The 27,486-nt window shown below is 54.2% G+C and overlaps 2 protein-coding genes across 2 annotated transcripts; both read left to right on the top strand.

Moving 5' to 3' along the window:
- Positions 1-2,305: 2,305 nt before the first annotated feature.
- On the top strand, positions 2,306-3,329 carry LOC132207686 (zinc transporter ZIP10-like). Its single transcript, XM_059643588.1, has 3 exons — positions 2,306-2,681; positions 3,127-3,212; positions 3,304-3,329. Exons 1-3 carry the CDS (start codon positions 2,458-2,460, stop codon positions 3,327-3,329), a joined length of 336 nt encoding a protein of 111 aa, XP_059499571.1. The 5' UTR covers positions 2,306-2,457.
- Positions 3,260-24,884, top strand: LOC132207684 (zinc transporter ZIP10-like). Its single transcript, XM_059643586.1, has 9 exons — positions 3,260-3,361; positions 7,226-7,400; positions 9,209-9,378; positions 10,193-10,339; positions 14,123-14,225; positions 16,437-16,748; positions 19,832-19,912; positions 21,262-21,452; positions 23,434-24,884. The coding sequence occupies exons 1-9, from the start codon at positions 3,338-3,340 to the stop codon at positions 23,584-23,586; spliced, it is 1,356 nt and encodes a 451-aa protein (XP_059499569.1). The 5' UTR covers positions 3,260-3,337; the 3' UTR covers positions 23,587-24,884.
- Positions 24,885-27,486: the final 2,602 nt, after the last annotated feature.

The following is a 27,486-nucleotide window of genomic DNA, read 5'->3' as shown; positions in this document are numbered from 1 at the left end:
GCTATGGAAATGCAGGCAGGGTCCCCAGCCATTTCAGCCCGCCATCAACCGCCCATCTGTTCTAATCCCCTTTTCCCTCCACTTGGACCGTCACCTTCCACACTTGGGCTACCCATCCCTACTTGCCCAGAGCGCAGTTCATAGTCAACCACATTGCTGTGTGGGTCTGGAGTCACATGTAGGCCCAGACCAGGTGAGGATGGCAGCTTCCTTCCCTAAAAGGACATTAGTGAACCAGATGGGTTTTTCCCAACAATCAGCAACAGATTTACATTAGCGAGTTTTGAGAAGATTTGTAGCTCAGGTTGAGGCTCTGGATGTGAGTTTGCTCGCTGAGCTGGAAGGTTAGTTTGCAGACGTTTCGTCACCATTCTAGGTAACATCATCAGTGAGCCTCCGACGAAGCGCTGGTGTTATGTCCCGCTTTCTATTTATCTGTTTAGGTTTCCTTGGGGATGGTAGATTGGCTCCAAATCAATGTGTTTGTTGATGGAGTTCCAGTTGGAATGCCATGCTTCTAGGAATCCTCGTGCGTGTCTCTGTTTGGCTTGTCCTAGGATGGATGTGTTGTCCCAATCAAAGTGGTGTCCTTCCACATCTGTATGTAAGGATACGAGTGATAGTGGGTCTTGTTATTTTGTGGCTAGTTGATGTTCATGTATCCTGGTGGCTAGCTTTCTGGCCTGTTTGTCACAGTTCTTGCAAGGTATTTTGTAGATGACGTTCGTTTTATTTGTCTGCATAGGGTCTTTTAAGTTCATTAGCTGCTGTTTTAGTGTGTTGGTGGGTTTGTGGGCTACCCTGATGCCAAGGGGTCCGAGTAGTCTGGCAGTCATTTTGGAAATGTCTTTGATGTAGGGGAGAGTGGTTATGGTTTCTGGACCCGTTTTGTCTGTTTGTTTGTTTTTATTGCTGAGGAATCGGCGGACTGTGTTCATAGGGTACCCATTCTTTTTGAATACGCTGTATAGGTGATTTTCCTCTGCTCTGCGTAGTTCCTCTGTGCTGCAGTGTGTGGTAGCTCGTTGGAATAATGTTCTAATGCAGCTTCGTTTGTGGGTGTTGGGATGGTTGCTCCTGTAGTTCAGTATTTGGTCCGTGTGTGTTGTTTTCCTGTAGACGCTGGTTTGAAGTTCCCCATTGGCTGTTCGCTCTACTGTGACATCTAGGAATGGCAGTTTGTTGCTGTTTTCCTCCTCTTTTGTGAATTCACGTTGAAATCTGGAACCAAGAGTCTAAAGATGACCATGTATCCATTCCCCTTTAGGGAAGGAAACTGCCATCCTTACCTGGTCTGGGCCTACATGTGACTCCAGACCCACACAACAATGTGGTTGACTATGAACTGCGCTTTGGGCAATTAGGGATGGGTAGTAAATGCTGCCTGGTCAGCGATGCCCTCATCCCGTGAACAAATAAAGAAAGGAAAACACCCTCCCTACAGTACAGAAACCAGAGCCACGCACAGATCATTGTAGGCAGCATTGTAGGAAGGATGGAGTCAGATTGTGTTGGAAGAATGAGGAGGGGTGGGAAGCCTGTAAAATTCAGGCAGCGGGAAAACATGGGAAGGAATTTCGCAGTGTCTGGTGGGGTGGGTGGAACACGGAGCCCAGAAACAGGGGGCTCACGGGCTAACAGAGACTGAGTAGGACTGGGATGAGGAGATTTGTCTTCATCCAGAGAGAAGGGAGTCTGTGGGGATTCTCTACCACAGAAAGCGGTAGGGCCTAAACATTGATTGGTGTGGAGAAGGATTTAGATGTCGCTCTTAGGGGGTGACAAGGTATGGAAGTGGGGACTGGGGGTTAGAAAGCAAGGAACGGGGGACTGAGTTTGACAATCAGCCGTGATCTCATTGAAAGGGCCAACAGGCCTTGAGGGGCTGAGTGGCCTACACCCAGCCCCTGCCTTCCACATCTCCAAGCCCCTTGCCACCCTTGTACCTGGTCCCGCGGACGGATCAAGGTAAGGTCCTTCCTCTGTCGACCCATCCCGCTGGCCCAGACATGCACAGCCAGATCCCACCGGTCCCCCATGTGCCCCCCACCCCGAGGCTCCCATTTTTCCCGGCCTTCTCCCTGGCTTCGTCGGCGTTCCTGGGGGGTGGGGGGGGTGAGGGAGGGATCCATGTTGGCCGCACCCCCAAGGGTTTTAATTTGTCTTTGTCCAATTGTAGGTGACCCAGAAGGAAAGGTGGGGAGGAGGAGGAGGAGGAGGAAGATGAAGAGCAGGTTCTTGACGGTGTTTCTCCTGGGGTCGCTGTGCGTCTGGGTGGGCCCGGAGTGGGGGTGCAGAGCTCAGGGAGAGGCGGCGAGAACCGGAGGAGCGCCGAAGAGCCGGGATGCCAGGCCCGCCCTGGAAGCAGTGGCCGAGCAGAGGTACTACCTGAGCAGGCTATTCGGCCACTATGGGCAGGGCGGCAGGATCTCCTCTGAGGGTCTCCACAGGCTCTTGATGAGCCTGGGCCTAGGCCAGGTCCAGGTGGTGGAGATCGAACACGAGAAGCTGGGCCATGCCCATGTGTCCCATCTGGACGCCCTAGAGCTCCAGGAACGCAAGCACATCCACAGTCACACCACACAGGACCACCTGTCCATGCTGGCCGGGCAGTCTGGGGGCACCACCGGCCCGGACAGAGGTGCCCAGGGAGCGAGAGCCACCACAGCGTCCAGCCTCAGGTCAGTCACCACACCGTCTACTGCAACCATTGCACGCTCACTCAGGGACTGGGCGCTGCCGGAAGGTTAGGGACCAGGCGCTGTAGGAGGGTCAGGGACTGGGCACTGCCGGACGCTCAGGGACTGGGCGCTGTCTGAGGGTCAGGGACCGGGTGCTGTCGGAGAGTCAGGGACCGGGCGCTGCAGGAGGGTCAGGGACCGGGCGCTGCAGGAAGGCCAGGGACTGGGCGCTGTCAGAGGGTCAGGGACCGTGTGCTGTCGGAGGGTCAGGACCGGGTGCTATCAGATGGTAAGGGACCGGGGCGCCGTCAGAGGGTCGAGGCCAAGGGACCGGGGCGCTGTCGGAGGGTCGGGGCCGAGGGACGGGGGGTGTGGGGGGGGGGGGGGGGCGCACGATGGGAGGGGTGAGACTGACCAGGATTTAATGGCACCTATTGTGTTGCAGATCCTCCAAATGGACGAAGGACAGGAGGACAGAGACTCCTGCAGCCCGACGGGATTCCCTGGGAGACGCCCAGGGGAATGTCCGGGGTTGGGGGAGGCTGCGGCAATGGAGGAGCATGGGGGGTCACCGAACACAGAGATCGCCGCAGGACCAGCCCCTCCCTGCCCCATCCCACAGGCTCACTGATGATGATCGGGTCCTGAACCATTCCATGTATAACCACCTCCATGAAAATGTGAGTCTTCCGGAGGATTCGATCTTTCCCAGAAACTATCACCATTCATGTTGCCTGGGTGAGGGAGCTTCTGGGTAACTGGGTAACCCCACTGCCCATTTTATCTCAGGGGTGCCCTGCTCCCTTTCTCTCTGAGAGCAAAGGCCAGCTGGAGTCATGCAGTCGCACAGCACAGAAACAGACCCTTCGGCCCAACCAGCCCATACTGACCATAGTCCCGAACTAAACTAGTCCCACACCTGCCTGCTCCCGGCCCATCTGCCTCCAACCCTTTCCCTGTCCACGTACTCATCCAAATGTCTTTTATATGCTGTAACTGTGCCCACGTCCACCACTTCCTCAGGAAGCTCACTCCACACGCGAACAACACTCTGTGTAAAAAAAATTAGTTGGCCCCTCATGTCCTTTTTAAAACTTTCTCATCTCACCTTCAAAATGTGCCCCAAACTCCCCCACTTTAGGGAAAACACTTCAGTTATTTACCCTCTCCATGCCCCCCATGGTTTTATAAACTGTTATAAGGTCCACCCCACTTCAGCCTGCAACGCTCTGGGGAAACCCCCCGCCCAGGTCTCTCCTTATCACGTAAACCCCCTCCATCCTGGAAAATCTCCTCCGAACCCTCTCCAGTTTAATAGTATCCTTCCTATAACTGGGAAACCCAAACTGAAGAGGCCTCACTAATGTACTAGACAACCTCAACATGACGTCCCAACTCCTACACCTGAAGGTCTGAGCGATGAAGGCAATCATGCTGAACGCCTTCTTAAACACCCTGTCTGCATGCGACATACACGTCAGAGAATTATGTACCTGAATCCCACAGGTTCCCTCTCTTCTACAACACTGCCCAAGGCCCTACTTCCAATTGTATAAGTCCTGCCCTTGTTTATTTTACGAATAAACAACAACCTGACTACCCCAACCCCCACTTCCCAGCACTTGGTCCCATAGCCATCCAGCTCCACACTTTGTTACTAGGTTACAGCCCAACAGGTTTATTGGAAAACACAAGCTTTCGGAGCCTCGCTCCTTTTTCAGGTGTTAGAGAGATTGAGGTAGTATCAGACGCAGAATTTGTAAGTGAAAGACTGAAGCGTTGCAATAGTGATGAGGATACAACATAGAACATAGAACAGTACAGCACAGCACAGGCCCTTCGGCCCACTGTGTTGTGCCGAATGTTTTAACCTAAACCTAAGGACTATCTAACCTCCACCCCTACCTTATACTATCATCCATAAGCCTATCTAATAGCTGCTTAAATGCCCCTAATGAGGCCGACTCCGCTACCCTCTCCGGCAATGCATTTCACACCCCAACCACTCTCTGAGTAAATAACCTACCTCTGATGTCTCCCCTGTATCTACCTCCACTCACTTTAAAGCTATTGCCCCTCATAATAGCTACCTCCACCCGAGGAAAATGTCTCCGGCTGCCCACCCAATCTATACCTCTGATGATCTTGTGCACCTCCTTCGAGTCACCTCTCATCCTTCGTCGTTCTAAAGAGAAAAGCCCTAGCTCTCTCGACCTTTCCTTATAAGACCTTTCCTCTATTCCAGGCAACTTCCTGGTAAATCTCCTCTGCACCTTTTCCATCGCTTCCACATCTTTCCTGTAATGAGGCGACCAGAACTGGTCACGATACTCCAGATGTGGCCGAACCAGGCTTTTATATAGCTGGAGCATAACTTCACGGCTCTTGGACTCAATCTCTCTATTAATGAAAGCTAACACACCATTTGCCTTGTTAACAACTCTATCCACCTGGGTGGCAGCTTTCAGAGAACTGTGAGCACGAACCCCAAGATCCCTCTGCTCCTCCACACTGTCAGGAATCTTTCCGTTAACCCTGTATTCTGCTTTCAAGTTTGTCCTTCGAAAATGAATCACCTCACACATTCCAGGGTTAAACTCCATCTGCCACTTCTCGGCCCAGCTCTGCATCCTATCAACGTCCCTTTGTAACCTGGAACAGCCCTCCGCACTGTCCACAATGTGACCCACCTTTGTATCGTCCATGAACTTACTAATCCACCCTTCCACTCCTTCTTCCAAATCATTTACAAAAATCACAAATTGAGGAGGACCCAAGACAGATCCTTGTGGCACACCACTCGTAACTGAGCACCATGTTGAATATTTTCCGTCCACTACCACCCTTTGTCTTCTAAGGGTCAGCCAGTTCTGAATCCAATCTGCCACATTCCCCCCCATCCCATGCCTCCTTACCTTCTGCATGAGCCTACCAGGGGGAACCACACGCTTTACTTAAATCCATGTATACCACACCCACCGCTCTACCTTCATCCACGTGTTCGGTCACCTCTTCAAAGAATTCAATAACGTTTTTGAGGCATGATCCATCCCTCACAGTATGCATTCCTTAAAAAATCTCCACATTTCAATAGTGCTCTTCTCTGACAGCATCTGTTACCCAGTTCTTGCCTAATAGAATTCTAATTACCCTTCCCCCAATTATAAACCTAACCCTGCTCTATGTACCTATCCTGTATTGTAAAAGTAACAGAGTTAATGATCGTTACCGCCAAAATGCCTTCCTCCCTGAACGCTCTGGACAAAATCTGCTCCATCTAAACTATTATAACTAAAAAGTTTCCAATCAATATTTGGAAAGTTGAAGCCACCCATGATTACAACCCTGTGACTTCTGCACCTTTCCAGCATCTGCCTCCCAATCCACTCCTCCACTTATTAGGGGGTCTGTTTAAAAAAAAAAGTGACCGCTCCTTTCTTATTCCTAACCTCAACCAAACTGACTCTGTAGACACATCATTCTCGAACTGCCTTTCAATAGCTGTGATACTAGCCCTGACTAGCATTGCCACTCCCCCACCCTCCCTGTTTCTTTTAAAAGCACCTAATCCCAGAGCTTCCAACAACCATTCCTGTCCCTGAGTTACCCAAGTTTCTGTAATGGCCACAACATCGTAGTTTCACGTACTGACCCATGCTCTAAGTTCATCCGCCTTTTTCTGATACTTCTAGCATTGAAGTATACACTCTTCAACCATCCCTGTGTCCACCATCGACTGCATTTCTTTATTAACAACTTCACTCTTTGTTCTGTCTGTTGGAAGGCTGAATACCTCATCCTCTGAATTACAAATCCGGTTCCCCACCCTGCTACCAAGCTAGTTTAAACTATCCCGTACAGCTCAAGCAAACCTCCCTCAGGATATTTGTGCCCTTGCGGTTCAGGTGCAACCCGTCCTCGCTGTACAGGTTCTACCTTCCTCCAGAATGTGCTCCAATTATCCACATAATGGAAGCCCTTCCTCCTACACCAGCCCTGTAGCCATGCGTTTAGCTGCATTGGCTCCCTATTTCTTACCTCGTATTTCTTAACTTGCATTAAGCAAACCTGAGAAGCTGTTAAATCTTTGAGGTTTTAATCGATGAATATGTCAATCTTGCGAGGGGGGTGGTGGGGGGGTGTGGGTTTCTCCGTACCTGAGGGAGAGCAGCGAGGCGCTTCCCAGAACAATCCCTGGGCGGATGAGGAGAGGGGCCGGATCGTTTCGAGCTGTGCTCACTGGGAGTTGAGACGAACGAGGAGGGAGGGAGTCACATGGAAACCTGGGGTGGGGTGAATGCGGGAAGAATGTCCCTGGTGACCGGGGGGTCAGGCGGGGGGTGGGATGTTGAGAACCAGGGGGTCACAGTATAAAGGAAACAGGGGGAGGACTGAGATGAGGAGAAATGTGTTCACCCAGAAGAGGTTGGGGGCGTGTTTTCATGTTTGTACGCGATCGCCATGACCCAGGGTGAACAGATCGAGGTGTCGGAGGGCTGTAATTATCAAACGATAGTCACTGGGGTTTGTTTCCATCCTGATAGTGTCTGAACGTAACTCAGCTCCTGGTCAACTTTGGGCTGAGCGATACGCGCGGGATTACGCCGAAACAGTTCACCTACATCTGCCCAGCCTTACTCTATCAGATAGACAGCCGGCTCTGTATCCAGCACCATGACTCACTGCAGGCCCAGCCGCGAGAGATTACACAGATGTCGGGTGAGTGACCAGGACACTGTTCCTCAACACCACACCCCCCCCCCCCCCCCCCCACCCAGCATCACCTAAACCTCCGGCAGCTGCTGCTCCCTCGGAATGACAAGAGGCTTGGACAGGGGCAGGGGCAGGGGAGGGTTTATGGTCTGGGTCAGGGTCAGGGTCAGGGTTAGGGGCAGGGGCAGGTTTAGGGTCAGGGTCAGGGTTCAGGAACAGGATCAGGGTCACAGTCAGGGGCAGGGTCAGGGTTAGGGGCAGGATCAGGGTCAGGGTCAGGGACAGAGTCAGGGACAGGGTCAGGATCAGGGTCAGGGACAGAGTCAGGATCAGGATCAGGGACAGAGTCAGGGACAGGATCAGGGACAGGGTCAGGGACAGGGTCAGGGACAGGATCAGGGACAGGGTCAGGGACAGGATCAGGGACAGAGTCAGGGACAGGATCAGGGACAGGGTCAGGGACAGAGTCAGGGACAGGGTCAGGGACAGGATCAGGGACAGGGTCAGGGACAGAGTCAGGGACAGGATCAGGGACAGAGTCAGGGACAGGGTCAGGGACAGGATCAGGGACAGAGACAGGGACAGAGTCAGGGACAGGGTCAGGGACAGGGTCAGGGACAGGATCAGGGACAGAGACAGGGACAGGGTCAGGGCAGAGTCAGGGACAGAGTCAGGGACAGGGTCAGGGACAGGGTCAGGGCAGAGTCAGGGACAGAATCAGGGGCAGGGTCAGGGAAAGAGACAGGGACAGGTTCAGGGACAGGGTCAGGGACAGGGTCAGGGACAGAGTCAGGATCAGGATCAGGGACAGGGTCAGGGTCAGGGACAGAGTCAGGGTCAGGATCAGGGACAGAGTCAGGGACAGGGTCAGGGACAGAGTCAGGGACAGAGTCAGGATCAGGATCAGGGACAGGGACAGGGTCAGGGACAGAGTCAGGATCAGGGTCAGGAACAGAGTCAGGGACAGAGTCAGGGACAGGATCAGGATCAGGATCAGGGTCAGGGCAGAGTCAGGGACAGAGTCAGGGGCAGAGTCAGGATCAGGGTCAGGGACAGAGTCAGGGACAGAGTCAGGGACAGGATCAGGATCAGGGCAGAGTCAGGGACAGAGTCAGGGACAGAGTCAGGGACAGGATCAGGGACAGGGTCAGGGACAGAGACAGGGACAGGATCAGGATCAGGATCAGGGTCAGGGCAGAGTCAGGGACAGAGTCAGGGACAGAGTCAGGGACAGGATCAGGGACAGAGACAGGGACAGGGTCAGGGACAGAGTCAGGGACAGAGTCAGGATCAGGGTCAGGGACAGGGTCAGGGACAGGGTCAGGATCAGGGTCAGGATCAGGATCAGGATCAGGGTCAGGGACAGAATCAGGGTCGAGTCAGGGACAGAGTCAGGATCAGGGTCAGGGACAGAGTCTGGATCAGAGTCAGGAGCAGGGTCAGGGACAGGTTTATGGTCAGGCTCAGGGACAGGGTCAGGGACAGGCTCAGGGTTCAGGTCATGGTTAGGGTTAGGGTTGGGGTCAAAATCAAGGACGAGGTGAGGATCATGTCTGACTGCAGACTGTCTACGTTGATGTGGGGTATTATAGAATATTGTCGTTCCGGCACAGTAAATAGTTACTAGCACTGAAATCTTGTGTACGTGATGTGTGAATGTGTGTTTGTGTGTATGAGAGGGTGTGTGAGGTTGACGGGTGGTGCTCCCAGCTGGTGGTGGGGTTTCCTGGAGACAGGAGATCCCCCACCACAAGCAGGAGGGTGTCCCTCAGACCTGGAGCCCGCTCTCAGCTGCTGCTTCTCTCTCCTCGCAGTCTGGCTCAGTGGGTTCATCGCCATTACCCTGATCAGCTTGACATCGCTGTTGGCCGTGGCCATCATTCCATTGCTCAGTCGTTCCTTTTCCAAGATCCTGCTCCGGTTCCTGGTCACTCTAGCCATTGGTACGCTGTCTGCAGATGCCCTGCTCCACCTCATCCCTCATGTAAGTACTGACCCCCCTCCCCCTTTGGGCTTCTTAGGTAGGAACAGCAGGAGGCCATTAGGGCCCCCTCCTCTCCTCCAGCCTGTCCCACAGGAACAGCAGGAGGCCATTCAGACCCCTCCCCTCCAACCTGTCCCACAGGGAACAGCAGGAGGCCATTCAGCCCCCTCCTATCCTGCAGCCTGTCCCACAGGAACAGCAGGAGGCCATTAGGCCCCCCCTCTCTCCTCCAGCCTGTCCCACAGGAACAGCTGGAGGCCATTCAGCCCTTTCCCCTCCAACTTGTCCCACAGGGAACTGCAGGAGGCCATTCAGCCCCCTCCTACCCTCCAGCCTGTCCCACAGGAACAGCAGGAGGCCATTAGGCCCCCCTCTCTCCTCCAGCCTGTCCCACAGGAACAGCAGATGGCCATTCAGCCCTTTCCCCTCCAGCTTGTCCCACAGGAACAGCAGGAGGCCATTCAGCCCCCTCTCCTCCAGCCTGTCCCACAGGAACAGCAGGAGGCCATTCAGCCCCCTCTCCTCCAGCCTGTCCCACAGGAACAGCAGGAGGCCAGGCAGCCCTGTCTCCCTATGGAGAATGGCCGAGACAGTCGTTGTCAAGGGCTCGGGTGTTGGGGGGTGCAGGGAGGTAGGTGGGGTCTGACCTTGATTGAACTCGACGTGGGAGGATGTGGGGGTGGGTGGGGGGAGGGGGGTATTGGGCCAAGTCGGGGAGGTCTTTGGTACAACGCAAGGAGCCCAACAGCGAGGACCTTACACCTCCCTGCCCCCCCCACCCCGCCAAACCGTGTCTGCTTTGATCCTATTTCAGAGCAGGCAGCTACAGCGGCAGGAGGAGCATTCCGAGGCAGCAGAGAAGGACTCTATCTGGAAGGGGTTGTCCGTGCTCGGAGGGATCTACCTCCTCTTCCTCATCGAGACCCTCCTGGGCCTGTTCAGGAACTGCAGAGTAGGGAAGGTGAGTGCGAGGCTGGGGTGTGGTGCGTAACTGGGGCCCAGGGACTTGGGGTAACTCTGTGCACAAAAAGACGTAGGGAATCAGGAAGGGCTTGTTGGCTCTCAATGGGCCGAATGGCCTATTCCGTGCTGTATATCTCAATGATTTATTTCAGAGCTATGAGGGTAGGGGGGCGGTCTCATTGCAAACTGGACGGGGTTGCTGGTAGGACCATATCTGGAGAACCATGAGCAGTTCTGGTCCTCATATTTGAGGAACGATGTTATTTCACTGCAGGCAGTTCACAGAGAAGGTTCACTGAGATGGTCCCTGCGATGGAGGGATGGTCTTACGAGCAAAGGTTAAACAGGTTGGGACTCTCACCTCCTGGAGTTGAGGAGAATGAGAGATGATCTCATTGAGACACATTGGGGTGAGACAGAGGGGGGTTTTCCCGTTACGGGAGGGTCTGGGACCAGGGGGCACAGCCTCAGGATAAAGAGGGACTGGTTTAAGGCTGAGTTGAGGAGGAATTTCTTCTCTCAGAGGGTTGAGAGCTTTTGGAACTCCTTGTCACAGAGAGCCGTGGAGGACGGAGTCCTTGTGTATATTGAAGGCTGAGATAGAGAGATCCGGATCGTTTGTGGAATCTGGGGAAAAGTGGATGTGAGGATGGTCAAATCAGCCATGATCCCTATAGAATGGCGGTAGCGTGCTCGAGGGGCCGAATGGCCTACTCCCTATTCTTGTTCCTGATGGGAATCATCCTCAGTGCTTCCAGTCTGTCCGACCCAGTTGTGAGTTCCCACATTTCCGTCCGATCCCCATACACCGTCCTCCTGAATGTGGGCCGAGTTCAACCGATCTGCCCTCAAAGGACGGTGCCCCCATCCTCAGGATGATGAGCCTGGTGACCCTCCGCTGCGCTCCCGCCACATCCTCTCCGAGGCAGGGAGACCAAAACTCCATGAATAGTGCTAACATCGCTAGGCTCCAGGAACCGTTGACTTCAGGGAGAGGAGAGCGGGAGGGCAGGTCCCTGCATGTATCAATGGTGCTGAAGTGGAGGCGTTCGAGAGCATCAGGTTCGTCAGGGGGCTAAAGAAACTCAGCACGTCCACAAGGACTCTCACCCATTTTTATAGGTGCAAGGTAGAAAGCATCTTATCCGGAAGCTTGCTCTGCCCAGGATCTCTAGAGAATCATGAACACAGCCCAGTCTATCATGTAAACCAGTCTTTAATTTTGACTGATTGAGTTTTCTTTGGAATTTGTGAGACAGTCAGAGTGTTGTTTTGGACTGATTTTGTTTGGCTCAGGACAATTAGAAAATGATAAGAAGTGCTGTGTTACATTTAAATAGCCAGCGTAGGTACGTAGGAGGAAAGCATTTCTGAGTGAGTGCAGGGAACAGTAAATAGGATGTAACCTTTGCTTAGGGTTTCAAGCATAAAGAAAGGTTTTTGGGAGGATAAGTAACTGAGAAGAGGACAGAGATAGTAGGAACTGCAGATGCTCGAGAATCTGAGATAACAAGGTCTAGAGTTGGATGAACACAGCAGGCCAGGCAGCATCAGAGGAGCAGGAAGGCTGATGTTTTGGGCCAGCACCTAGAATATTGAGATCCTTCAGAAGCGTTTCTCCCCGCGACTCCTGGAAGAAGGGTCTAGGCCCGAAACGTCAGCCTTCCCACTCTGAGGGTGCCTGCCCTGCTGTGTTCACCCAGCTCTACCCCTTGTTATCTCTGAAAAGAGGAGACCTTCCCTTTCTGCCATCTCGGGGATTGGTGCTGGGTCCACTGTCGTTTGTCGCTTACATCAACAATTTGACGGAGAATTTCGAAAGCATGGTTAGTAGGTTTGCAGGTGGCCCCAAAGCTGGAAGCGCTGTGGACAATGAGGAATGTTACCCCTTAGGACAGTGGAATCTTGATCAACTGGGCCAGTGGGCTGAGGAGTGGCATGATGGAGCTAAATTCAGATACATGTGATGTGTTGCTTTTTGGTAAGTCAAACAAGGACAGGACTTACACAGATTAATGGTAGGGCCCTGTGGAGAGTTGTCAAACAGATAGACCTTGTGGCGTTCAGGGACATAGGGGTCACAGGTAGACAGGTCGGTGAAAGTGGTGTTTGGAGATAACGGGAACTGCAGATGCTGGAGAATCCGAGATAACAAAGTGTGGAGCTGGATGAACACAGCAGGCCAAGCAGCATCTTAGGAGCATAAAAGCTGATGTTTCGGGCCTCGATTCTTCATCAGAAAAGGGGGATGGGCAGACAGTTCTGAAATAAATAGGGAGAGAGGGGGAGGCGGACTGAAGATGGAGAGAAAAGAAGATAGGTGGAGAGGAGAGTATAGGTAGGGAGGTGGGGAGGGATAGGTCAGTCCAGGGAAGACGGACAGGTCAAGGAGGCAGGATGAGGTTAGTAGGTGGGAAATGGAGGTGCGGCTTGAGGTGGGAAGAGCAGGTGGGTGAGAGGAAGAACAGGTTAGGGAGGCGAGGAAGAGCTGGGCTGGTTTTGTGATGCAGCGGGGGGAGGGAGATTTTGAAGCTGGTGAAGTCCACATTGATACCATTGGGCTGCAGGGTTCCCAAGGGGAATATGAGTTGCTGTTCCTGAAACCTTCGGGTGGCATCATTGTGGCACTGCAGGAGGCCCATGATGGACATGTCATCTAAGGAATGGGAGGGGGAGTGGAAATGGTTCGCAACTGGGAGGTGCAGTTGTTTATTGCAAACCAAGCGGAGGTGTTCTGCAAAGCGGTCTCCAAGCCTCTGCTTGGTTTCCCGATGTAGAGGAAGCCACAGCGGGTGCAGTGGTGTTTGGTACGCTCGCCTTTATTGGTCAGTGCGTTGAGTACAGGGAGTCGGAAGGGTCATGTCGAGGATGTGAGTGATGTTGGCGAGGCGTCTTCCACCCTGATCACCCTGTAATGCGAAGGATGTTATTAAACTGGAGAGGGTTCGGGAGAGATTTACCAGGATGTTGCCGGGTGTGGAAGGGTTTGAGTTGCAGGGCGAGGTTGGGGTGTCGCAGTTTTGGTGGTGGTGGGGGGGGGGGGGGGGGTCGCGGGGTGGCCTTGTTGTGGTTTATAAAATCACGAGAGGCAGAAAAAAGGAGAATAGCCAAGGCCTTTTCCCCTCGCATAAGGGAGCTCAAAACTGGAGGAACACACGGTGGGAGAAGGATTTAAAAAGGGACATGAGGGTTTTCCATAGGGTGTTTTGTGAGTGGAATGAACTATCGGAGGAAGTGGCAGACGCAATATTTAAAAGACATTTGGACAGGTACATGGGTGGGAAAGGTTTAAATGGATTTGAGGGAAACAGTTTAGTTTGGGGAAACCCGGCTAGCACGGACACGATGGGCCGAAGGGCCTATTTCTACACTGTGTGAGGCTATAACACACCAGGATTTCTTCAATCCTTAACTCTTACAAAAAAGGGGGCTTGCCTGCATTAGCACTCTCCTCTGATATGGGATCATGGTCGAGTTCCCTTATTGTGAGGCACCCCGTGACAGAAGTGCCTCTCGCCGAGCTCAGCGGGACGGACTATTCCGGAAGGTTCTTTATTTAGCGTCCGGCTCCCCTCTGAGGAGGTAAACAGCGTGTGCCGCTCGGCAGCGACCGTACGTAGAGACGGTGGGGGTAGTGGGGTTGGGTGGGGGGGGACGATGGTGGTGATGGAGAGGCTTGCAGGAGCCTGGCTCCTGCGTCATGGTGCACCTCGAGCTGCTCACGCTGTGCACCATCCTCCAAACCCGTTCCTCACCAGGCCCCGGCCTCCCTGTTCCCCAGGCAGGGCGCGGAAGGGGCCCCAACAAGGACAAAGGCCGAGGCGGTAAGGTTTGGGCGAACAAGGGCCATGAGACAGAACTCCAGCGGCTGGCGCCAGGTGTAGGTGAGTACGGATTGACCTCGGGGTGGGGGGGGAGAGGGGGAAACAGGGAGTGGATGAGGGGGGTGGGACGGGAGTGTGGGAGGAGAGTGAGGCAGTGGAGGAGTGGAGGAGGAAGTGGAGTGGGAGAAGAGTGAGGGAGTCAGGGAGGGGGTGGAGTGGGGCGGAGTGAGGGAGTGGGGGAGGGGAGTGGAGTGGGAGGAGAGTTGGGGAGGGGTGGCGTGGGAGGAGAGTGGGGGAGGGTGTGGAGTGGGGCGGAGTGAGGGAGTGGGGGAGGGGAGTGGAGTGGGAGGAGAGTTGGGGAGAGGGTGGAGTGGGAGGAGAGTTGGGGAGGGGGTGGAGTGGGAGGAGAGTTGGGGAGGGGTGGAGTGGGATGAGAGTTGGGGAGGGGTGGAGTGGGAGGAGAGTGGGGGAGGGGGTGGAGTGGGGCGGAGTGGGGGAGGGGAGTGGAGTGGGAGGAGAGTTGGGGAGGGGGTGGAGTGGGAGGAGAGTGGGGGAGGGGGTGGAGTGGGAGGAGAGTGGGGGAGGGGGTGGAGTGGGAGGAGAGTTGGGGAGGGGTGGAGTGGGATGAGAGGTGGGGGAGGGGTGGAGTGGGATGAGAGTTGGGGAGGGGGTGGTGTGGGAGGAGAGTGGGGGACGGGGTGGAGTGGGAGGAGTGTGAGGGAGTGGGGGAGGGGGGTGGGAGGAGAGTGAGGGAGTGGGGGGGGTGGGAGGAGAGTGAGGATTGGGGAGGGGGGTGGGAGGAGAGTGAGGGAGTGCAGGGGAGGAAAGTGAGGGAGTTGGGGAAGGGGGGTGGGAGTAGAATGAGGGAGTGGAGGAGTGGGGGAGGCGGTGGAGTGGGAGGAGAGTGAGGGAGTTGGGGGGAGGAGAGTGAGAGAGTGTGGGGAGGAGAGGGAGGGAGAGGGGGGTGGGAGGAGAGGAGGGAGAGGGGTGTGGGAGGAGAGGGAGGGAGGGGTGGGTGGGAGGAGAGTGAGGGAGTGGGGGAGGGGGGTGGAGGAGAGTGGGAGAGGGGGCTGGGAGGAGAGTGAGTGAGTGGGGGGCTGGGAGGAAAGTGAGGGATCTGGGGAGGTGGGGTGGGAGGAGAATGAGAGAGGGAGGTTGGGGTGGGAGGAGAGTGGGGGGGAGGGGAATGTGGCAAGAGGAGAGTGAGGGAGTTCGGGGGAGGGGTTTGAAGTGGAAGGAGAGTGAGGGGTTGGGGGGATGGTTTTGAAGCGGGGGAGATTGAGGGAGTGGGGGCATGAGAAGAGTGAGGGAGTGGGGGAGGGGGTGGAGTGGGAGGAGAGTGAGGGGGTAGGGGAGGGGGTGGAGTGGGAGGAGAGTGAGGGGGTGGGCTGGGGGAGGGTTTTGAAGCGAGACGAGAGTGAGGGGGTGGGTGGGGGAAGGGTTTGAGGCGGGAGAAGAGTGACGGAGTTGGGGGGAGGGCTTTGAAGCAGGAGGAGAGTGATGGAGTGGGGGAGGGGTGGGTTTTGAAGTGGGAGGAGAGCGAGGGGGTGGCGGGCGGACGGTGGGTGGGAGGAGAGTGAGGGGGTGGCGGGCGGAGGGTGGGTGGGAGGAGAGTGAGGGGGTGGCCGTCGGAGGGTGGGCGGGAGGAGAGTGAGGGGGTGGCGGGCGGAGGGTGGGTGGGAGGAGAGTGAGGGGGTGGCGGGCGGAGGGTGGGTGGGAGGAGAGTGAGGGGGTGGCCGTCGGAGGGTGGGCGGGAGGAGAGTGAGGGGGTGGCGGGCGGAGGGTGGGTGGGAGGAGAGTGAGGGGGTGGCGGGCGGAGGGTGGGTGGGAGGAGAGTGAGGGGGTGGCGGGCGGAGGGTGGGTGGAAGGAGAGTGAGGGGGTGGCGGGCGGAGGGTGGGTGGGAGGAGAGTGAGGGGGTGGCGGGCGGAGGGTGGGTGGGAGGAGAGGGAGGGGGTGGCGGGCGGAGGGTGGGTGGGAGGAGAGTGAGGGGGTGGCGGGCGGAGGGTGGGTGGGAGGAGAGGGAGGGGGTGGCGGGCGGAGGGTGGGTGGGAGGAGAGTGAGGGGGGTGGCGGGCGGAGGGTGGGTGGGAGGAGAGTGAGGGGGTGGCGGGCGGAGGGTGGGTGGGAGGAGAGTGAGGGGGTGGCGGGCGGAGGGTGGGTGGGAGGAGAGGGAGGGGGTGGCGGGCGGAGGGTGGGTGGGAGGAGAGTGAGGGGGTATATTTTCTACCATCCTTACTGAGCTCTAAGGATCTTCTTAAACCGGGATTATAGCTCCTGGCAACAGTGCTCACCCGGAAGATGACAAAGACGCCTCCCTCAGTGTCCATGTGACTCCTGACTCACTGGAGCAGAACAGGGGGGATGCGCCTCCAGGTCACTCCCACACTCAGACAACCACCGGTAGGACCACTCGTGTCCAGGAGGGACAGCACCCCAGGCACAGCATGGAGCAAGAGACCCATGGTCATAGCCATGGGCGTTCCCACAGGCCGGCAAACATGAGGAATGCTGGAATAGCCACGATCGCCTGGATGGTCATTGTTGGTGATGGCGCCCACAACTTCACAGACGGCCTGGCCATCGGTAAGGGGCTTGGGGTTGGAGAGCTATCACAGCCTGGCACTGTCACAGCCTGGGACTGTCACAGAGAGGGTTACCGCAGCCTGGCACTGTCACAGCCTGGGACTGTCACAGAGAGGGTTACCGCAGCCTGGCACTGTCTCAGCCTGGCACTGTCACAGAGAGGGTTACCGCAGCCTGACACTGTCACAGAGAGGGTTACCGCAGCCTGGCACTGTCACAGCCTGGGACTGTCACAGAGAGGGTTACCGCAGCCTGACACTGTCACAGAGAGGGTTACCGCAGCCTGGCACTGTCACAGCCTGGGACTGTCACAGAGAGGGTTACCGCAGCCTGGCACTGTCACAGAGAGGGTTACCGCAGCCTGGCACTGTCACAGCCTGGCACTGTCACAGAGAGGGTTACCGCAGCCTGGCACTGTCACAGCCTGGGACTGTCACAGAGAGGGTTACCGCAGCCTGGCACTGTCACAGAGAGGGTTACCGCAGCCTGGCACTGTCTCAGCCTGGCACTGTCACAGAGAGGGTTACCGCAGCCTGACACTGTCACAGAGAGGGTTACCGCAGCCTGGCACTGTCACAGAGAGGGTTACCACAGCCTGACACTGTCACAGAGAGGGTTACCGCAGCCTGGCACTGTCACAGCCTGGGACTGTCACAGAGAGGGTTACCACAGCCTGGCACTGTCACAGAGAGGGTTACCGCAGCCTGGCACTGTCACAGCCTGGGACTGTCACAGAGAGGGTTACCGCAGCCTGGCACTGTCACAGAGAGGGTTACCGCAGCCTGGCACTGTCTCAGCCTGGCACTGTCACAGAGAGGGTTACCGCAGCCTGGCACTGTCACAGAGAGGGTTACCGCCACCTGGCACTGCCACAGCCTGGGACTGTCACAGAGAGGGTTACCGCAGCCTGACACTGTCACAGCCTGGGACTGTCACAGAGAGGGTTACCGCAGCCTGGCACTGTCACAGCCTGGGACAATCTGAGACTGTCACAGCCTGGGACTATCTGGGACCGTCACAGCTTGGGACTATCTGGGACTGTCACAGCTTGGGACTATCTGGGACTGTCACAGCCTGGGACTATCTGGGACTGTCACAGCCTGGGACTGTCACAGCCTGGGACTAGCTGGGACTGTCACAGCCTGGGACAATCTGGGACTGTCACAGCCTGGGACTATCTGGGACTGTCACAGCCTGGGACTGTCACAGCCTGGGACTAGCTGGGACTGTCACAGCCTGGGACAATCTGGGACTGCCCCAGCTATGCCTGCCTCTTTGTAGGTTACGTGGAACAGTCCCTCTTCCGCACCTACACAGGCCCCAAACCCCACCTCTTCCTCCGGTACATTGATGACTGTATCAGCGCCGCCTCTTGCTCCCCAGAGGAGCTCGAACAGTTCAACCACTTCACCAACACCTTCCACCCCAACCTTCAGTTCACCTGGGCCATCTCCAGCACATCCCTCACCTTCCTGGACCTCTCAGTCTCCATCTCAGGCAACCAGCTTGTAACTGATGTCCATTTCAAGCCCACCGACTCCCACAGCTACCTAGAATACACCTCCTCCCACCCACCCTCCTGCAAAAATTCCATCCCCTATTCCCAATTCCACCGCCTCCGCCGCATCTGCTCCCATGATGAGGCATTCCACTCCCGCACATCCCAGATGTCCAAGTTCTTCAAGGACCGCAACTTTCCCCCCACAGTGATCGAGAACGCCCTTGACCGCGTCTCCCGCATTTCCCGCAACACATCCCTCACACCCCGCCCCCGCCACAAGCGCCCCAAGAGGATCCCCCTCGTTCTCACACACCACCCCACCAACCTCCAGATACAACGCATCATCCTCCAACACTTCCGCCATTTACAATCTGACCCCACCACCCAAGACATTTTTCCATCCTCATCCCTGTCTGCTTTCCGGAGAGACCACTCTCTCCGTGACTCCCTTGTTCGCTCCACACTGCCCTCCAACCCCACCACACCCGGCACCTTCCCCTGCAACCGCAGGAAATGCTACACTTGCCCCCACACCTCCTCCCTCACCCCTATCCCAGGCCCCAAGATGACATTCCACATTAAGCAGATGTTCACCTGCACACCTGCCAATGTGGTATACTGCACCCACTGTACCCGGTGTGGCTTCCTCTACATTGGGGAAACCAAGCGGAGGCTTGGGGACCGCTTTGCAGAACACCTCCGCTCGGTTCGCAATAAACAACTGCACCTCCCAGTCGCAAACCATTTCCACTCCCCCTCCCATTCTCTAGATGACATGTCCATCATGGGCCTCCTGCAGTGCCACAATGATGCCACCCGAAGGTTGCAGGAACAGCAACTCATATTCCGCCTGGGAACCCTGCAGCCATATGGTATCAATGTGGACTTCACCAGTTTCAAAATCTCCCCTTCCCCCACTGCATCCCTAAACCAGCCCAGTTCATCCCCTCCCCCCACTGCACCACACAACCAGCCCAGCTCTTCCCCCCCACCTACTGCATCCCAAAACCAGTCCAACCTGTCTCCGCCTCCCTAACCTGTTCTTCCTCACCCATCCCTTCCTCCCACCCCAAGCCGCACCTCCATCTCCTACCTACTAACCTCATCCCACCTCCTTGACCTGTCCGTCTTCCCTGGACTGACCTATCTCCTCCCTACCTCCGCACCTATACGCTCCTCTCTACCTATCTTCTTTTCTCTCCATCTTCGGTCCGCCTCCCCCTCTCTCCCTATTTATTCCAGTTCCCTCACCCCATCCCCCTCTCTGATGAAGGGTCTAGGCCCAAAACGTCAGCTTTTGTGCTCCTGAGATGCTGCTGGGCCTGCTGTGTTCATCCAGCCTCACATTTTATTATCTTGGATTCTCCAGCATCTGCAGTTCCCATTATCACTGTCACAGCCTGGGACTACCTGGGACTGTCACAGCCTGGGACTACCTGGGACTGTCACAGCCTGGGACTATCTGGGACTGTCATAGCCTTGGGCTATCCCCAATCTATCCTTTGTCTCTATTAATCCTCGGCCACAACCAGGAATGAAGTTTGTTGTCATCAAAGCCACTTGTATCCGTTTTGTCCTGTAGGAGCTGCGTTTTCCACAGGGATTTCAGGAGGTTTAAGCACTGCCATCGCTGTGTTTTGTCATGAGCTTCCCCATGAACTGGGTGAGTATGACAGTCTGCTGCTTGTCCTGACTTTTACTGTGTGACTGCCTTTAGCTGCATTTATCGCTCTTCTCCACGTCCGGTTGTTATTCTTCATCCCAGATATGTTCCGACCCTAATTGCCCAGAGGGTAGGCAAGAGTGAATCCTCTTGCTGAGGGGTCACACGCAGACCAGACCGGGGTTAGGTCCTCCCAGAGAGGGTCACTGTGCCAACTCCTCTATCTCGCTCTCTCTGAATCTCTATCGCTGTCTCTCTCTCTCTCTGTCTCTCTCTCCCTTTCACTATCCAGCTTTCTCTCTCTGCCTTCTCCTCTCTTTCTCTCTCCGTCTTGTCTCTCTCCATCTCTCTGCCTCGCTCCTTTTCTCTCTACCTCTCCATCTTTTCTCTATGCTTCTCTTTCTCTTTCTTTCTGTTTTCTCTGTCTCTTTCCTCCTCATGATCTCTCCATCTTATCTCTGTCTGTCTAGTTATCTATCTCTCTTTACCTGTTCCTCGCTCTGTCTCTCTCTCTGTCTCGCCTCTATCTCTCTCTTTTCCTTTTACTCAAGCTCGCCATCTTCTCTCTGTCTTTCTGTTTTTCTCTATCTCTTCATCTTATCACCAACTGCTTCTCTCTTTCTTTTCCCCTCTATCGCTGCCTCTTCTGTCTCTCTCTCTCTCCATCTCCTTTCTTTCCGTCTCTCTTTTCCTTTTTATCTCTGTTGTTTCTCTCTATCCCCCTTCTCTCTCTTTTCCTCTTTCTCTATCTCTCTGTCTCTCTCTCTCTTACTTGCTCTAAGACCATAAGACACAGGAGCAGAAATTAGGCCATTCGGCCCATCGAGTCTGCTCTGCCATTCAATCATAGCTGGTAAGTTCCTCAACCCCATTCTCCCGCTTTCTCCCCACAACCCTTGATCCCCTTGACGATGAAGAACCTCTCTCTCTCAGTCTCAAATATACTCAATGACCTGTCCTCCATAGCCTTCTGTGGGAGTGAACTCCATAGATTCACCACTCTCTTGCTCAAGAAGTTTCTCCTTACGTCCGTCTTAAATGGTCTACCCTTTACTCTACAGCCACTCTCTCGAGTCCTAGCCTCTCCCACCAGCTCCTACTTATAATCCTTTCTCTCTCTCTCTCTGTCTCTTTTCCTCTCCCTCTATCTCTCTATCTTTGCTGTCTCTGCCTGTTTATCTCCTTCCTCTCTCTCTCTCTCTCTCCGTGTCTCTCTGTCTCTCTCTGTCTCTCTGTCTCTCTCTCTGCCCATGGTGCCCAATCAGCAGGGCTGGCTCTGCCAGGCATCACGCAGCTCGGTGTAGGATCCCGCTGTGCCTGGGTTGAAGTTTTCTCTGTTTCTGTTCCAGGTGATTTTGCAGTGCTCCTGCGAGCGGGGCTCACACTCAGACAGGTTGTAGTATTTAACTTGGTGTCAGCTCTCGTTAGTTACCTGGGTTTGGCTGTTGGAATTGCTATTGGCCAGCACACTGCCTACGTAACACCCTGGATCTTTACTGGAACTGCAGGCATCTTCCTCTATGTGTCTCTGGTCGACATGGTAAGTACATCCCCTTAGCTTTACTCCATCAGCTCCCGCGGTATTTCTTTAAGATTTTAGATGTTATTGCCACACGTCCTCAAGTACAGGAGTACAGTGACAATCACACATGGCACCAAATTTGGTACTAAAGTACCAAGGCACAAAAACAAGTTTAGGTACAAAGTTGAAAGAGAAAAAAGAATTATTGTCTGTCTCTCTCTGTCTCCATCTCATAGAGTCATAGAGATGTGCAGCACAGAACCAGACCCTTTGGTCAAACTCGTCCATGCCGACCAGATATTCTAAATTAATCTAGTCCCATTTGCCAGCATTTGGCCCAGACCCATCTAAACCTTTCCCATTCATATACCTATCCAGTTCCCTTTTAAATATTATAATTGTACCAGCCTCTTCCACTTCCCCTGGCAGTTCATTCCATACACGCACCCTCCTCTGTGTGAAAATGTTACTCCCTCAGGTCCCTTTTAAAGATAAACAAAGTGTGGAGCTGGATGAACACAGCAGGTCAAGCAGCGTCTCAGGAGCACAAAAGCTGACATTTCGGGCCTAGACCCTTCATCAGAGAGGGGGATGAAGGGTCTAGGCCCGAAACGTCAGCTTTTGTGCTCCTCTGATGCTGCTGGGCCTGCTGTGTTCATCCAGCTCCACACTTTGTTATCTCGGATTCTCCAGCATCTGCAGTTCCTACTATCTCTGGTCCCTTTTTAAATCTTTCCCCCTGAAGCACCCTCACCGAGGATTGGAGTCAGGGTGGGGCAGAATACCTTCACATCAGAGTCAGGACATTCTGGAGGGAGTGTGAAAGAGAGAGAGAGAGAGACACACACAAAGAGACAGAGACAGAGTGAGGGAGAGAGAGGCTGTACAGGACATTGATAAGGGCCACTTTTGGAATACTGTAGTCAGTTCTGGTCTCCCTGCGGTGGGAAGGATGTTGTGAATGGGGTCTGAAAAGATTCGCCGGGGTGGGAGGGTTTGATCTACAGGGAGAGGCTGGGGTTATTTTCTCTGGAGCGCCAGAGGCTGAGAGGATGATTTTATAGAGGTTTATAAAACCATGAGGGGGCATGGATAGGGTAAATAGACCAGGTCTTTAACCCCGGGGGTGGGGGGGGGTTCCGAAACTAAAGGAAGGTGGGAGGGGGGAAGGGAGCTGAGGGGGTAACATTTTCACACAGAGGGTGGTGCGTGTGTGGGACGAGCTGCCAGAGGGAGTGGGTGGGGGCTGGGACAGCGACAACATTTAAAAGGCGTCTGGGTGGGGACGTGGATAGGAGGGGGATAGGGGGCCGAACGCTGGGAAATGGGGGCTGGATTAATTCAGGATATCTGGGTCGGCATGGACAAGTTGGAATGAAAGGTCAGTTTCTGTACTGTACAGTTCTATGACTATCTCTCTATGAAAGAGACACACACACAGTGAGAGAGAGAGAGAGAGAGAGAGACAGTGAGAGAGAAAGAGAAATTTTAGGGAACATTACTGTCCTCATACAGAGTGGGATAGATGTGAGACAAAGAAAGCAGCACGGTCAGACCCCCTAATTAATCTGGAAGCCAAACTAGGGACTGAATGGCCTCCTGCTATTCCTGGTGGGACAGTGTCAAGGCTGAATGGCCTTCTGCTGTTCCTGGTGTGACAGGCTCAAGGCTGAATGGCCTCCTGCTGTTCCTGTGGAACAGGCTCGAGGAGAGGGGGCTGAATGGCCTCCTGCTGTTCCTGTGCGACAGGCTCGAGGAGAGGGGGCTGAATGGCCTCCTGCTGTTCCTGTGCGACAGGCTCAAGGCTGAATGGCCTCCTGCTGTTCCTGTGGGACAGGCTCGAGGAGAGGGGGCTGAATGGCCTCCTGCTGTTCCTGTGGGACAGGCTGGAGGAGTGGGGGGTGGGGTGGCGGTGGTTGCTGAATGGCAGTGAATTGCTATGAAATCCATCTGCAGTAGGGCTGGCTCTGAGGGTAACGATTCTGGTTTGTGTGTGCAGCTCCCGGAAATGATACATGCGCAGACAGGGAGCGGGGAGCACAGTCCGCTCGGGATGTTTCTCAGTCAGAATCTCGGCTTCCTGCTCGGTGTTGGGACCATGCTCTGCATCGCCCTGTTTGAGAACAAATTACAGCTAGACATCAGCTTTTAGGAGGCGTCAAACTGGACAGAAGTGGGACAGAAAAAAGACCTCGGGCCATCTCTCACAAAGTGGGATCTTCCTATTCTCAAACACCTTGAGGTTCCTTCCCAGCGACTCGGCCGCCTCCTGCGGTCCCAGTGGGGTTGGCACGTCCTGCCTTTCTCAAAATCCTGCCGAGCGCCTGGACATCGGAAATGTGCTGCCTTCAGATGCCAGGAGACCACATTGAACTGTCTTCCTTTCAGTCTCTGCACCTACAGACTTTCCTACGTGTTCCCTGGCCTCTATAAAGTGTAGCCATGTTTACTTGGGACTTTCACATCTCTGGCCAGGATCCCATACGCATGAGCAAGGATGTGGCTGGGTGGAGTTAGTGTATCATTCGGAGGAATTAACCCAACACAGCATGTCATCCACACCAGATAATCCTTTACCATTAGCTGCAGACAGTTTTATTCAACACTGTAACACACCGATACATCCCACAACACTCACTGTAACACACCGATACATCCCACAACACTCGCTGTAACACACTGATACACCCCGCACCCCTCACTGTAACACACCGATACACCCCACACCCCTCACTGTAACACACCGATACACACCACACCCCTCAGTGTAACACACCGATACACCCCACACCCCTCACTGTAACACACCGATATACTCCACACCCCTCACTGTAACACACCGATACACCCCACACCCCTCACTGTAACACACCGATACACCCCACACCCCTCACTGTAACACACCGATATACCCCTCACTGTAACGCACCGTTACACCCCACACCCCTCACTGTAACACACCGATACATCCCACAACACTCGCTGTAACACACCGATACACCCCGCACCCCTCACTGTAACACACCGATATACCCTTCACCCCTCACTGTAACACACCGATATACCCCGCACCCCTCACTGTAACACACCGATATACCCTTCACCCCTCACTGTAACACACCGATATACCCCGCACCCCTCACTGTAACACACCGATATACCCTTCACCCCTCACTGTAACACACCGATATACCCTTCACCCCTCACTGTAACACACCGATATACCCCACACCCCTCACTGTAACACACCGATATACCCCACACCCCTCACTGTAACACACCGATATACCCCGCACCCCTCACTGTAACACACCGATATACCCCGCACCCCTCACTGTAACACACCGATACACCCCACACCCCTCACTGTAATACACCGATAGACCCCACACCCTTCACTGTAACACACCGATACACCCCACACCCCTCACTGTAACACACCGATACACCCCACACCCCTCACTGTAACACACCGATATACCCCACACCCCTCACTGTAACACACCGATACACCCCACACCCCTCACTGTAACACACCAATGTACCCCACACCCCTCACTGTAACACACCGATATACCCCACACCCCTCACTGTAACACACCGATACACCCCACACCCCTCACTGTAACACTCTGATATACCCCACACCCCTCTCTGTAACACACCGATATACCCCACACCCCTCACTGTAACACACCGATACACCCCACACCCCTCACTGTAACACACCGATATACCGCACACCCCTCACTGTAACACACCGATATACCCCTCACCCCTCACTGTAACACACCGATATACCCCTCACTGTAACACACCGATACACCCCACACCCCTCACTGTAACACACCGATACACCCCACACCCCTCACTGTAACACACCGATATACCCCTCACTGTAACGCACCGTTACACCCCACACCCCTCACTGTAACACACCGATACACCCTACCCCCCTCACTGTAATGCACCGATACACCCCACACCCCTCACTGTAACACACCGATATACCCTGCAGCCCTCACTGTAACACACCGATACACCCCACACCCCTCACTGTAACACACCAATATACCCCACAGCCCTCAACTGGACATGCTGATATCCCCCACAACATCATAGAATGATAGAATTTTACTGTATAGAAGGAACCTGTTTGATCCATCATGTCCATCCTGGTTCTGAAAGAATATTCTTCTTTACCTTGTCAAAACTGCTCATCATTTGTACACCTTGGTAAGGGTCACCCCTTAATCTTCTCTGATCCAATGTGAATGAGTTCAAACTTGCGAATTGTCCCTTCTCTCCAAAATCCCCCAGTCCCACAGTGTTTTATTAAGCCTCCCTTACACTCTCTTTAACATCCTTCATTCAATAAGGTGCCCAGAACTGAACAAAATAATCTCAAGGTACTCCAAACTTAACTGATAACATGAACAAATTGCGCATTTTTCTATGTTCGGTGAATGAATGAAATGAAATGTAATAAAATGACCATCAATTGACTAAAATAAGACTACGCCCCCAGCTGGATTTATTTATGTTGCAAATTGAGCGCAGCATTTTATGATAATAAAATGTGAGGCTGGATGAACACAGCAGGCCAAGCAGCATCTCAGGAGCACAAAAGCTGACGTTTCGGGCCTAGACCCTTCATCAGAGATTTTATCTTGTGTTTTCTCCTTTGACAAGTTTTCACTGAAGTTTTGAGAGGGTTTTCTATTGACAGTGACTTTAATCATCATATCTTGTTATGGAGTAGTGTATGCAATTTCATTCCTATCTTGTAGTGATCATACTGAGTCAGCTGGGTGCACCCCTCAGAATCTGTGTTCCCTGATTTGGACTGTAAACCTGGTCCGATCAGGGAGCCCTGGCTGACAGATATAAACAGGAGGGTCAAGGGGTTCTGTTCCTGGCTCTGGATCAGTGTCAAGGAGTCTGTGCGTGTAAATAGAGGGTGATCCATTACCGGCCTCTGTGCAGTTACTTGCAGTGGCAAGGAGTAAGAATAGTATGATCCCGAAGAAACTCGCTGGCGATGTCAGCATTTGAGTCAGGGTAAGCGTTTCTGGCGTCGTGCCACCATTTGCAATTGCAGTTAGCTGAGGATTCCCAGAGGAATGCTACAATTAGTACCAATATTTGAGGATGCAATCTGAGGTATTGTCAGCCTGTGCCATTCTTCAGCGGATTTTGGAGAACGTTTTACAAGGCCTGTACCCCCAGGTTGCCATTTGTCCAGAGAATGTGATAATAACAGGGAAGAGCAGTAAGGAGAACTTAGGGAACTTAGACAAGGCAGAAGTCAGCCGTGAAATGGCATACTCCCCACTTGCCTGGATAAGGTGCAGCTATTTCTGTCTTTGTTTCGGAATTTTCGGCTTCCCCAGTTATTTATTTTATTCTCTTTAATGGATACACTGTCACTCAGCTGTAAGGCACAGTGACAGGCTGCAGTGCACAAAGAGGCCACTCAGCCCGTTGTGCACGCCCCAGCTCTAGCCTCCTCAGGCCGATCTCCTGCGCCCCACCCTACCCCGTTTCGCTTCACACCATTTCATATCCAAACAACCGTCCAACGGCCCTGCGGAATGGGCCAGAGATATGTTGTTTATCCACGGCGTCGGCCCTCGTACAGCGCGAAAACAGGCCCTTCGGCCCAACGCATCCATGCCAACCAAGTTTCTGAAATGTGGCCCTTACAGATACATTTCAGGGTAACACGGTGGCTCAGTGGCTAGCACAGTTGCCTCACAGCGTCAGGAACCCCAGTTCAATCCCACCTTCGGGTGACAGACTGCATGCGCAGAGTTCACACATTCTCGCCACATCTGTGAGAGTTTGGCCCAGGTGCTCCGGTTTCCTATACAATCAGAAAACTGTTGGATTTCTGAAGGGTCCAGACCCGAAACGTCAGCTTTCCTGCTCCTCTGATGCTGCTTGGCCTGCTGTGTTCATCCAGCTCTACACCTTGTTATCTCAGATTCTCCAGCATCTGCAGTTCCTACTGTCTCTGGAAAAACTCGGGGTGTTTTCTCCAGAGGCAGAG

This window comes from Stegostoma tigrinum, unplaced genomic scaffold (assembly GCF_030684315.1).
Source record: "Stegostoma tigrinum isolate sSteTig4 unplaced genomic scaffold, sSteTig4.hap1 scaffold_121, whole genome shotgun sequence".
Taxonomy (NCBI): domain Eukaryota; kingdom Metazoa; phylum Chordata; class Chondrichthyes; order Orectolobiformes; family Stegostomatidae; genus Stegostoma; species Stegostoma tigrinum.
The sequence above is the reverse complement of the archived record's forward strand: the minus strand, read 5'-3'. Positions and strand labels throughout refer to the sequence as shown.

What these genes read in the sequence shown, in the direction of transcription:
- LOC132207684 (XM_059643586.1), top strand. Translation starts at nt 3,338, where the DNA reads ATGTATAACCACCTCCATGAAAAT. An exon ending in TGCTCCACCTCATCCCTCAT is followed by an intron (nt 9,379 to 10,192) that starts GTAAGTACTGAC and finishes ATCCTATTTCAG; the next exon opens with AGCAGGCAGCTACAGCGGCA. An exon ending in GGAACTGCAGAGTAGGGAAG is followed by an intron (nt 10,340 to 14,122) that starts GTGAGTGCGAGG and finishes CCTGTTCCCCAG; the next exon opens with GCAGGGCGCGGAAGGGGCCC.
- LOC132207686 (XM_059643588.1), top strand. Translation starts at nt 2,458, where the DNA reads ATGAGCCTGGGCCTAGGCCAGGTCCAGGTGGTGGAGATCGAACACGAG. An exon ending in ACCACAGCGTCCAGCCTCAG is followed by an intron (nt 2,682 to 3,126) that starts GTCAGTCACCAC and finishes ATTGTGTTGCAG; the next exon opens with ATCCTCCAAATGGACGAAGG. An exon ending in CGCCCAGGGGAATGTCCGGG is followed by an intron (nt 3,213 to 3,303) that starts GTTGGGGGAGGC and finishes CCCATCCCACAG; the next exon opens with GCTCACTGATGATGATCGGG.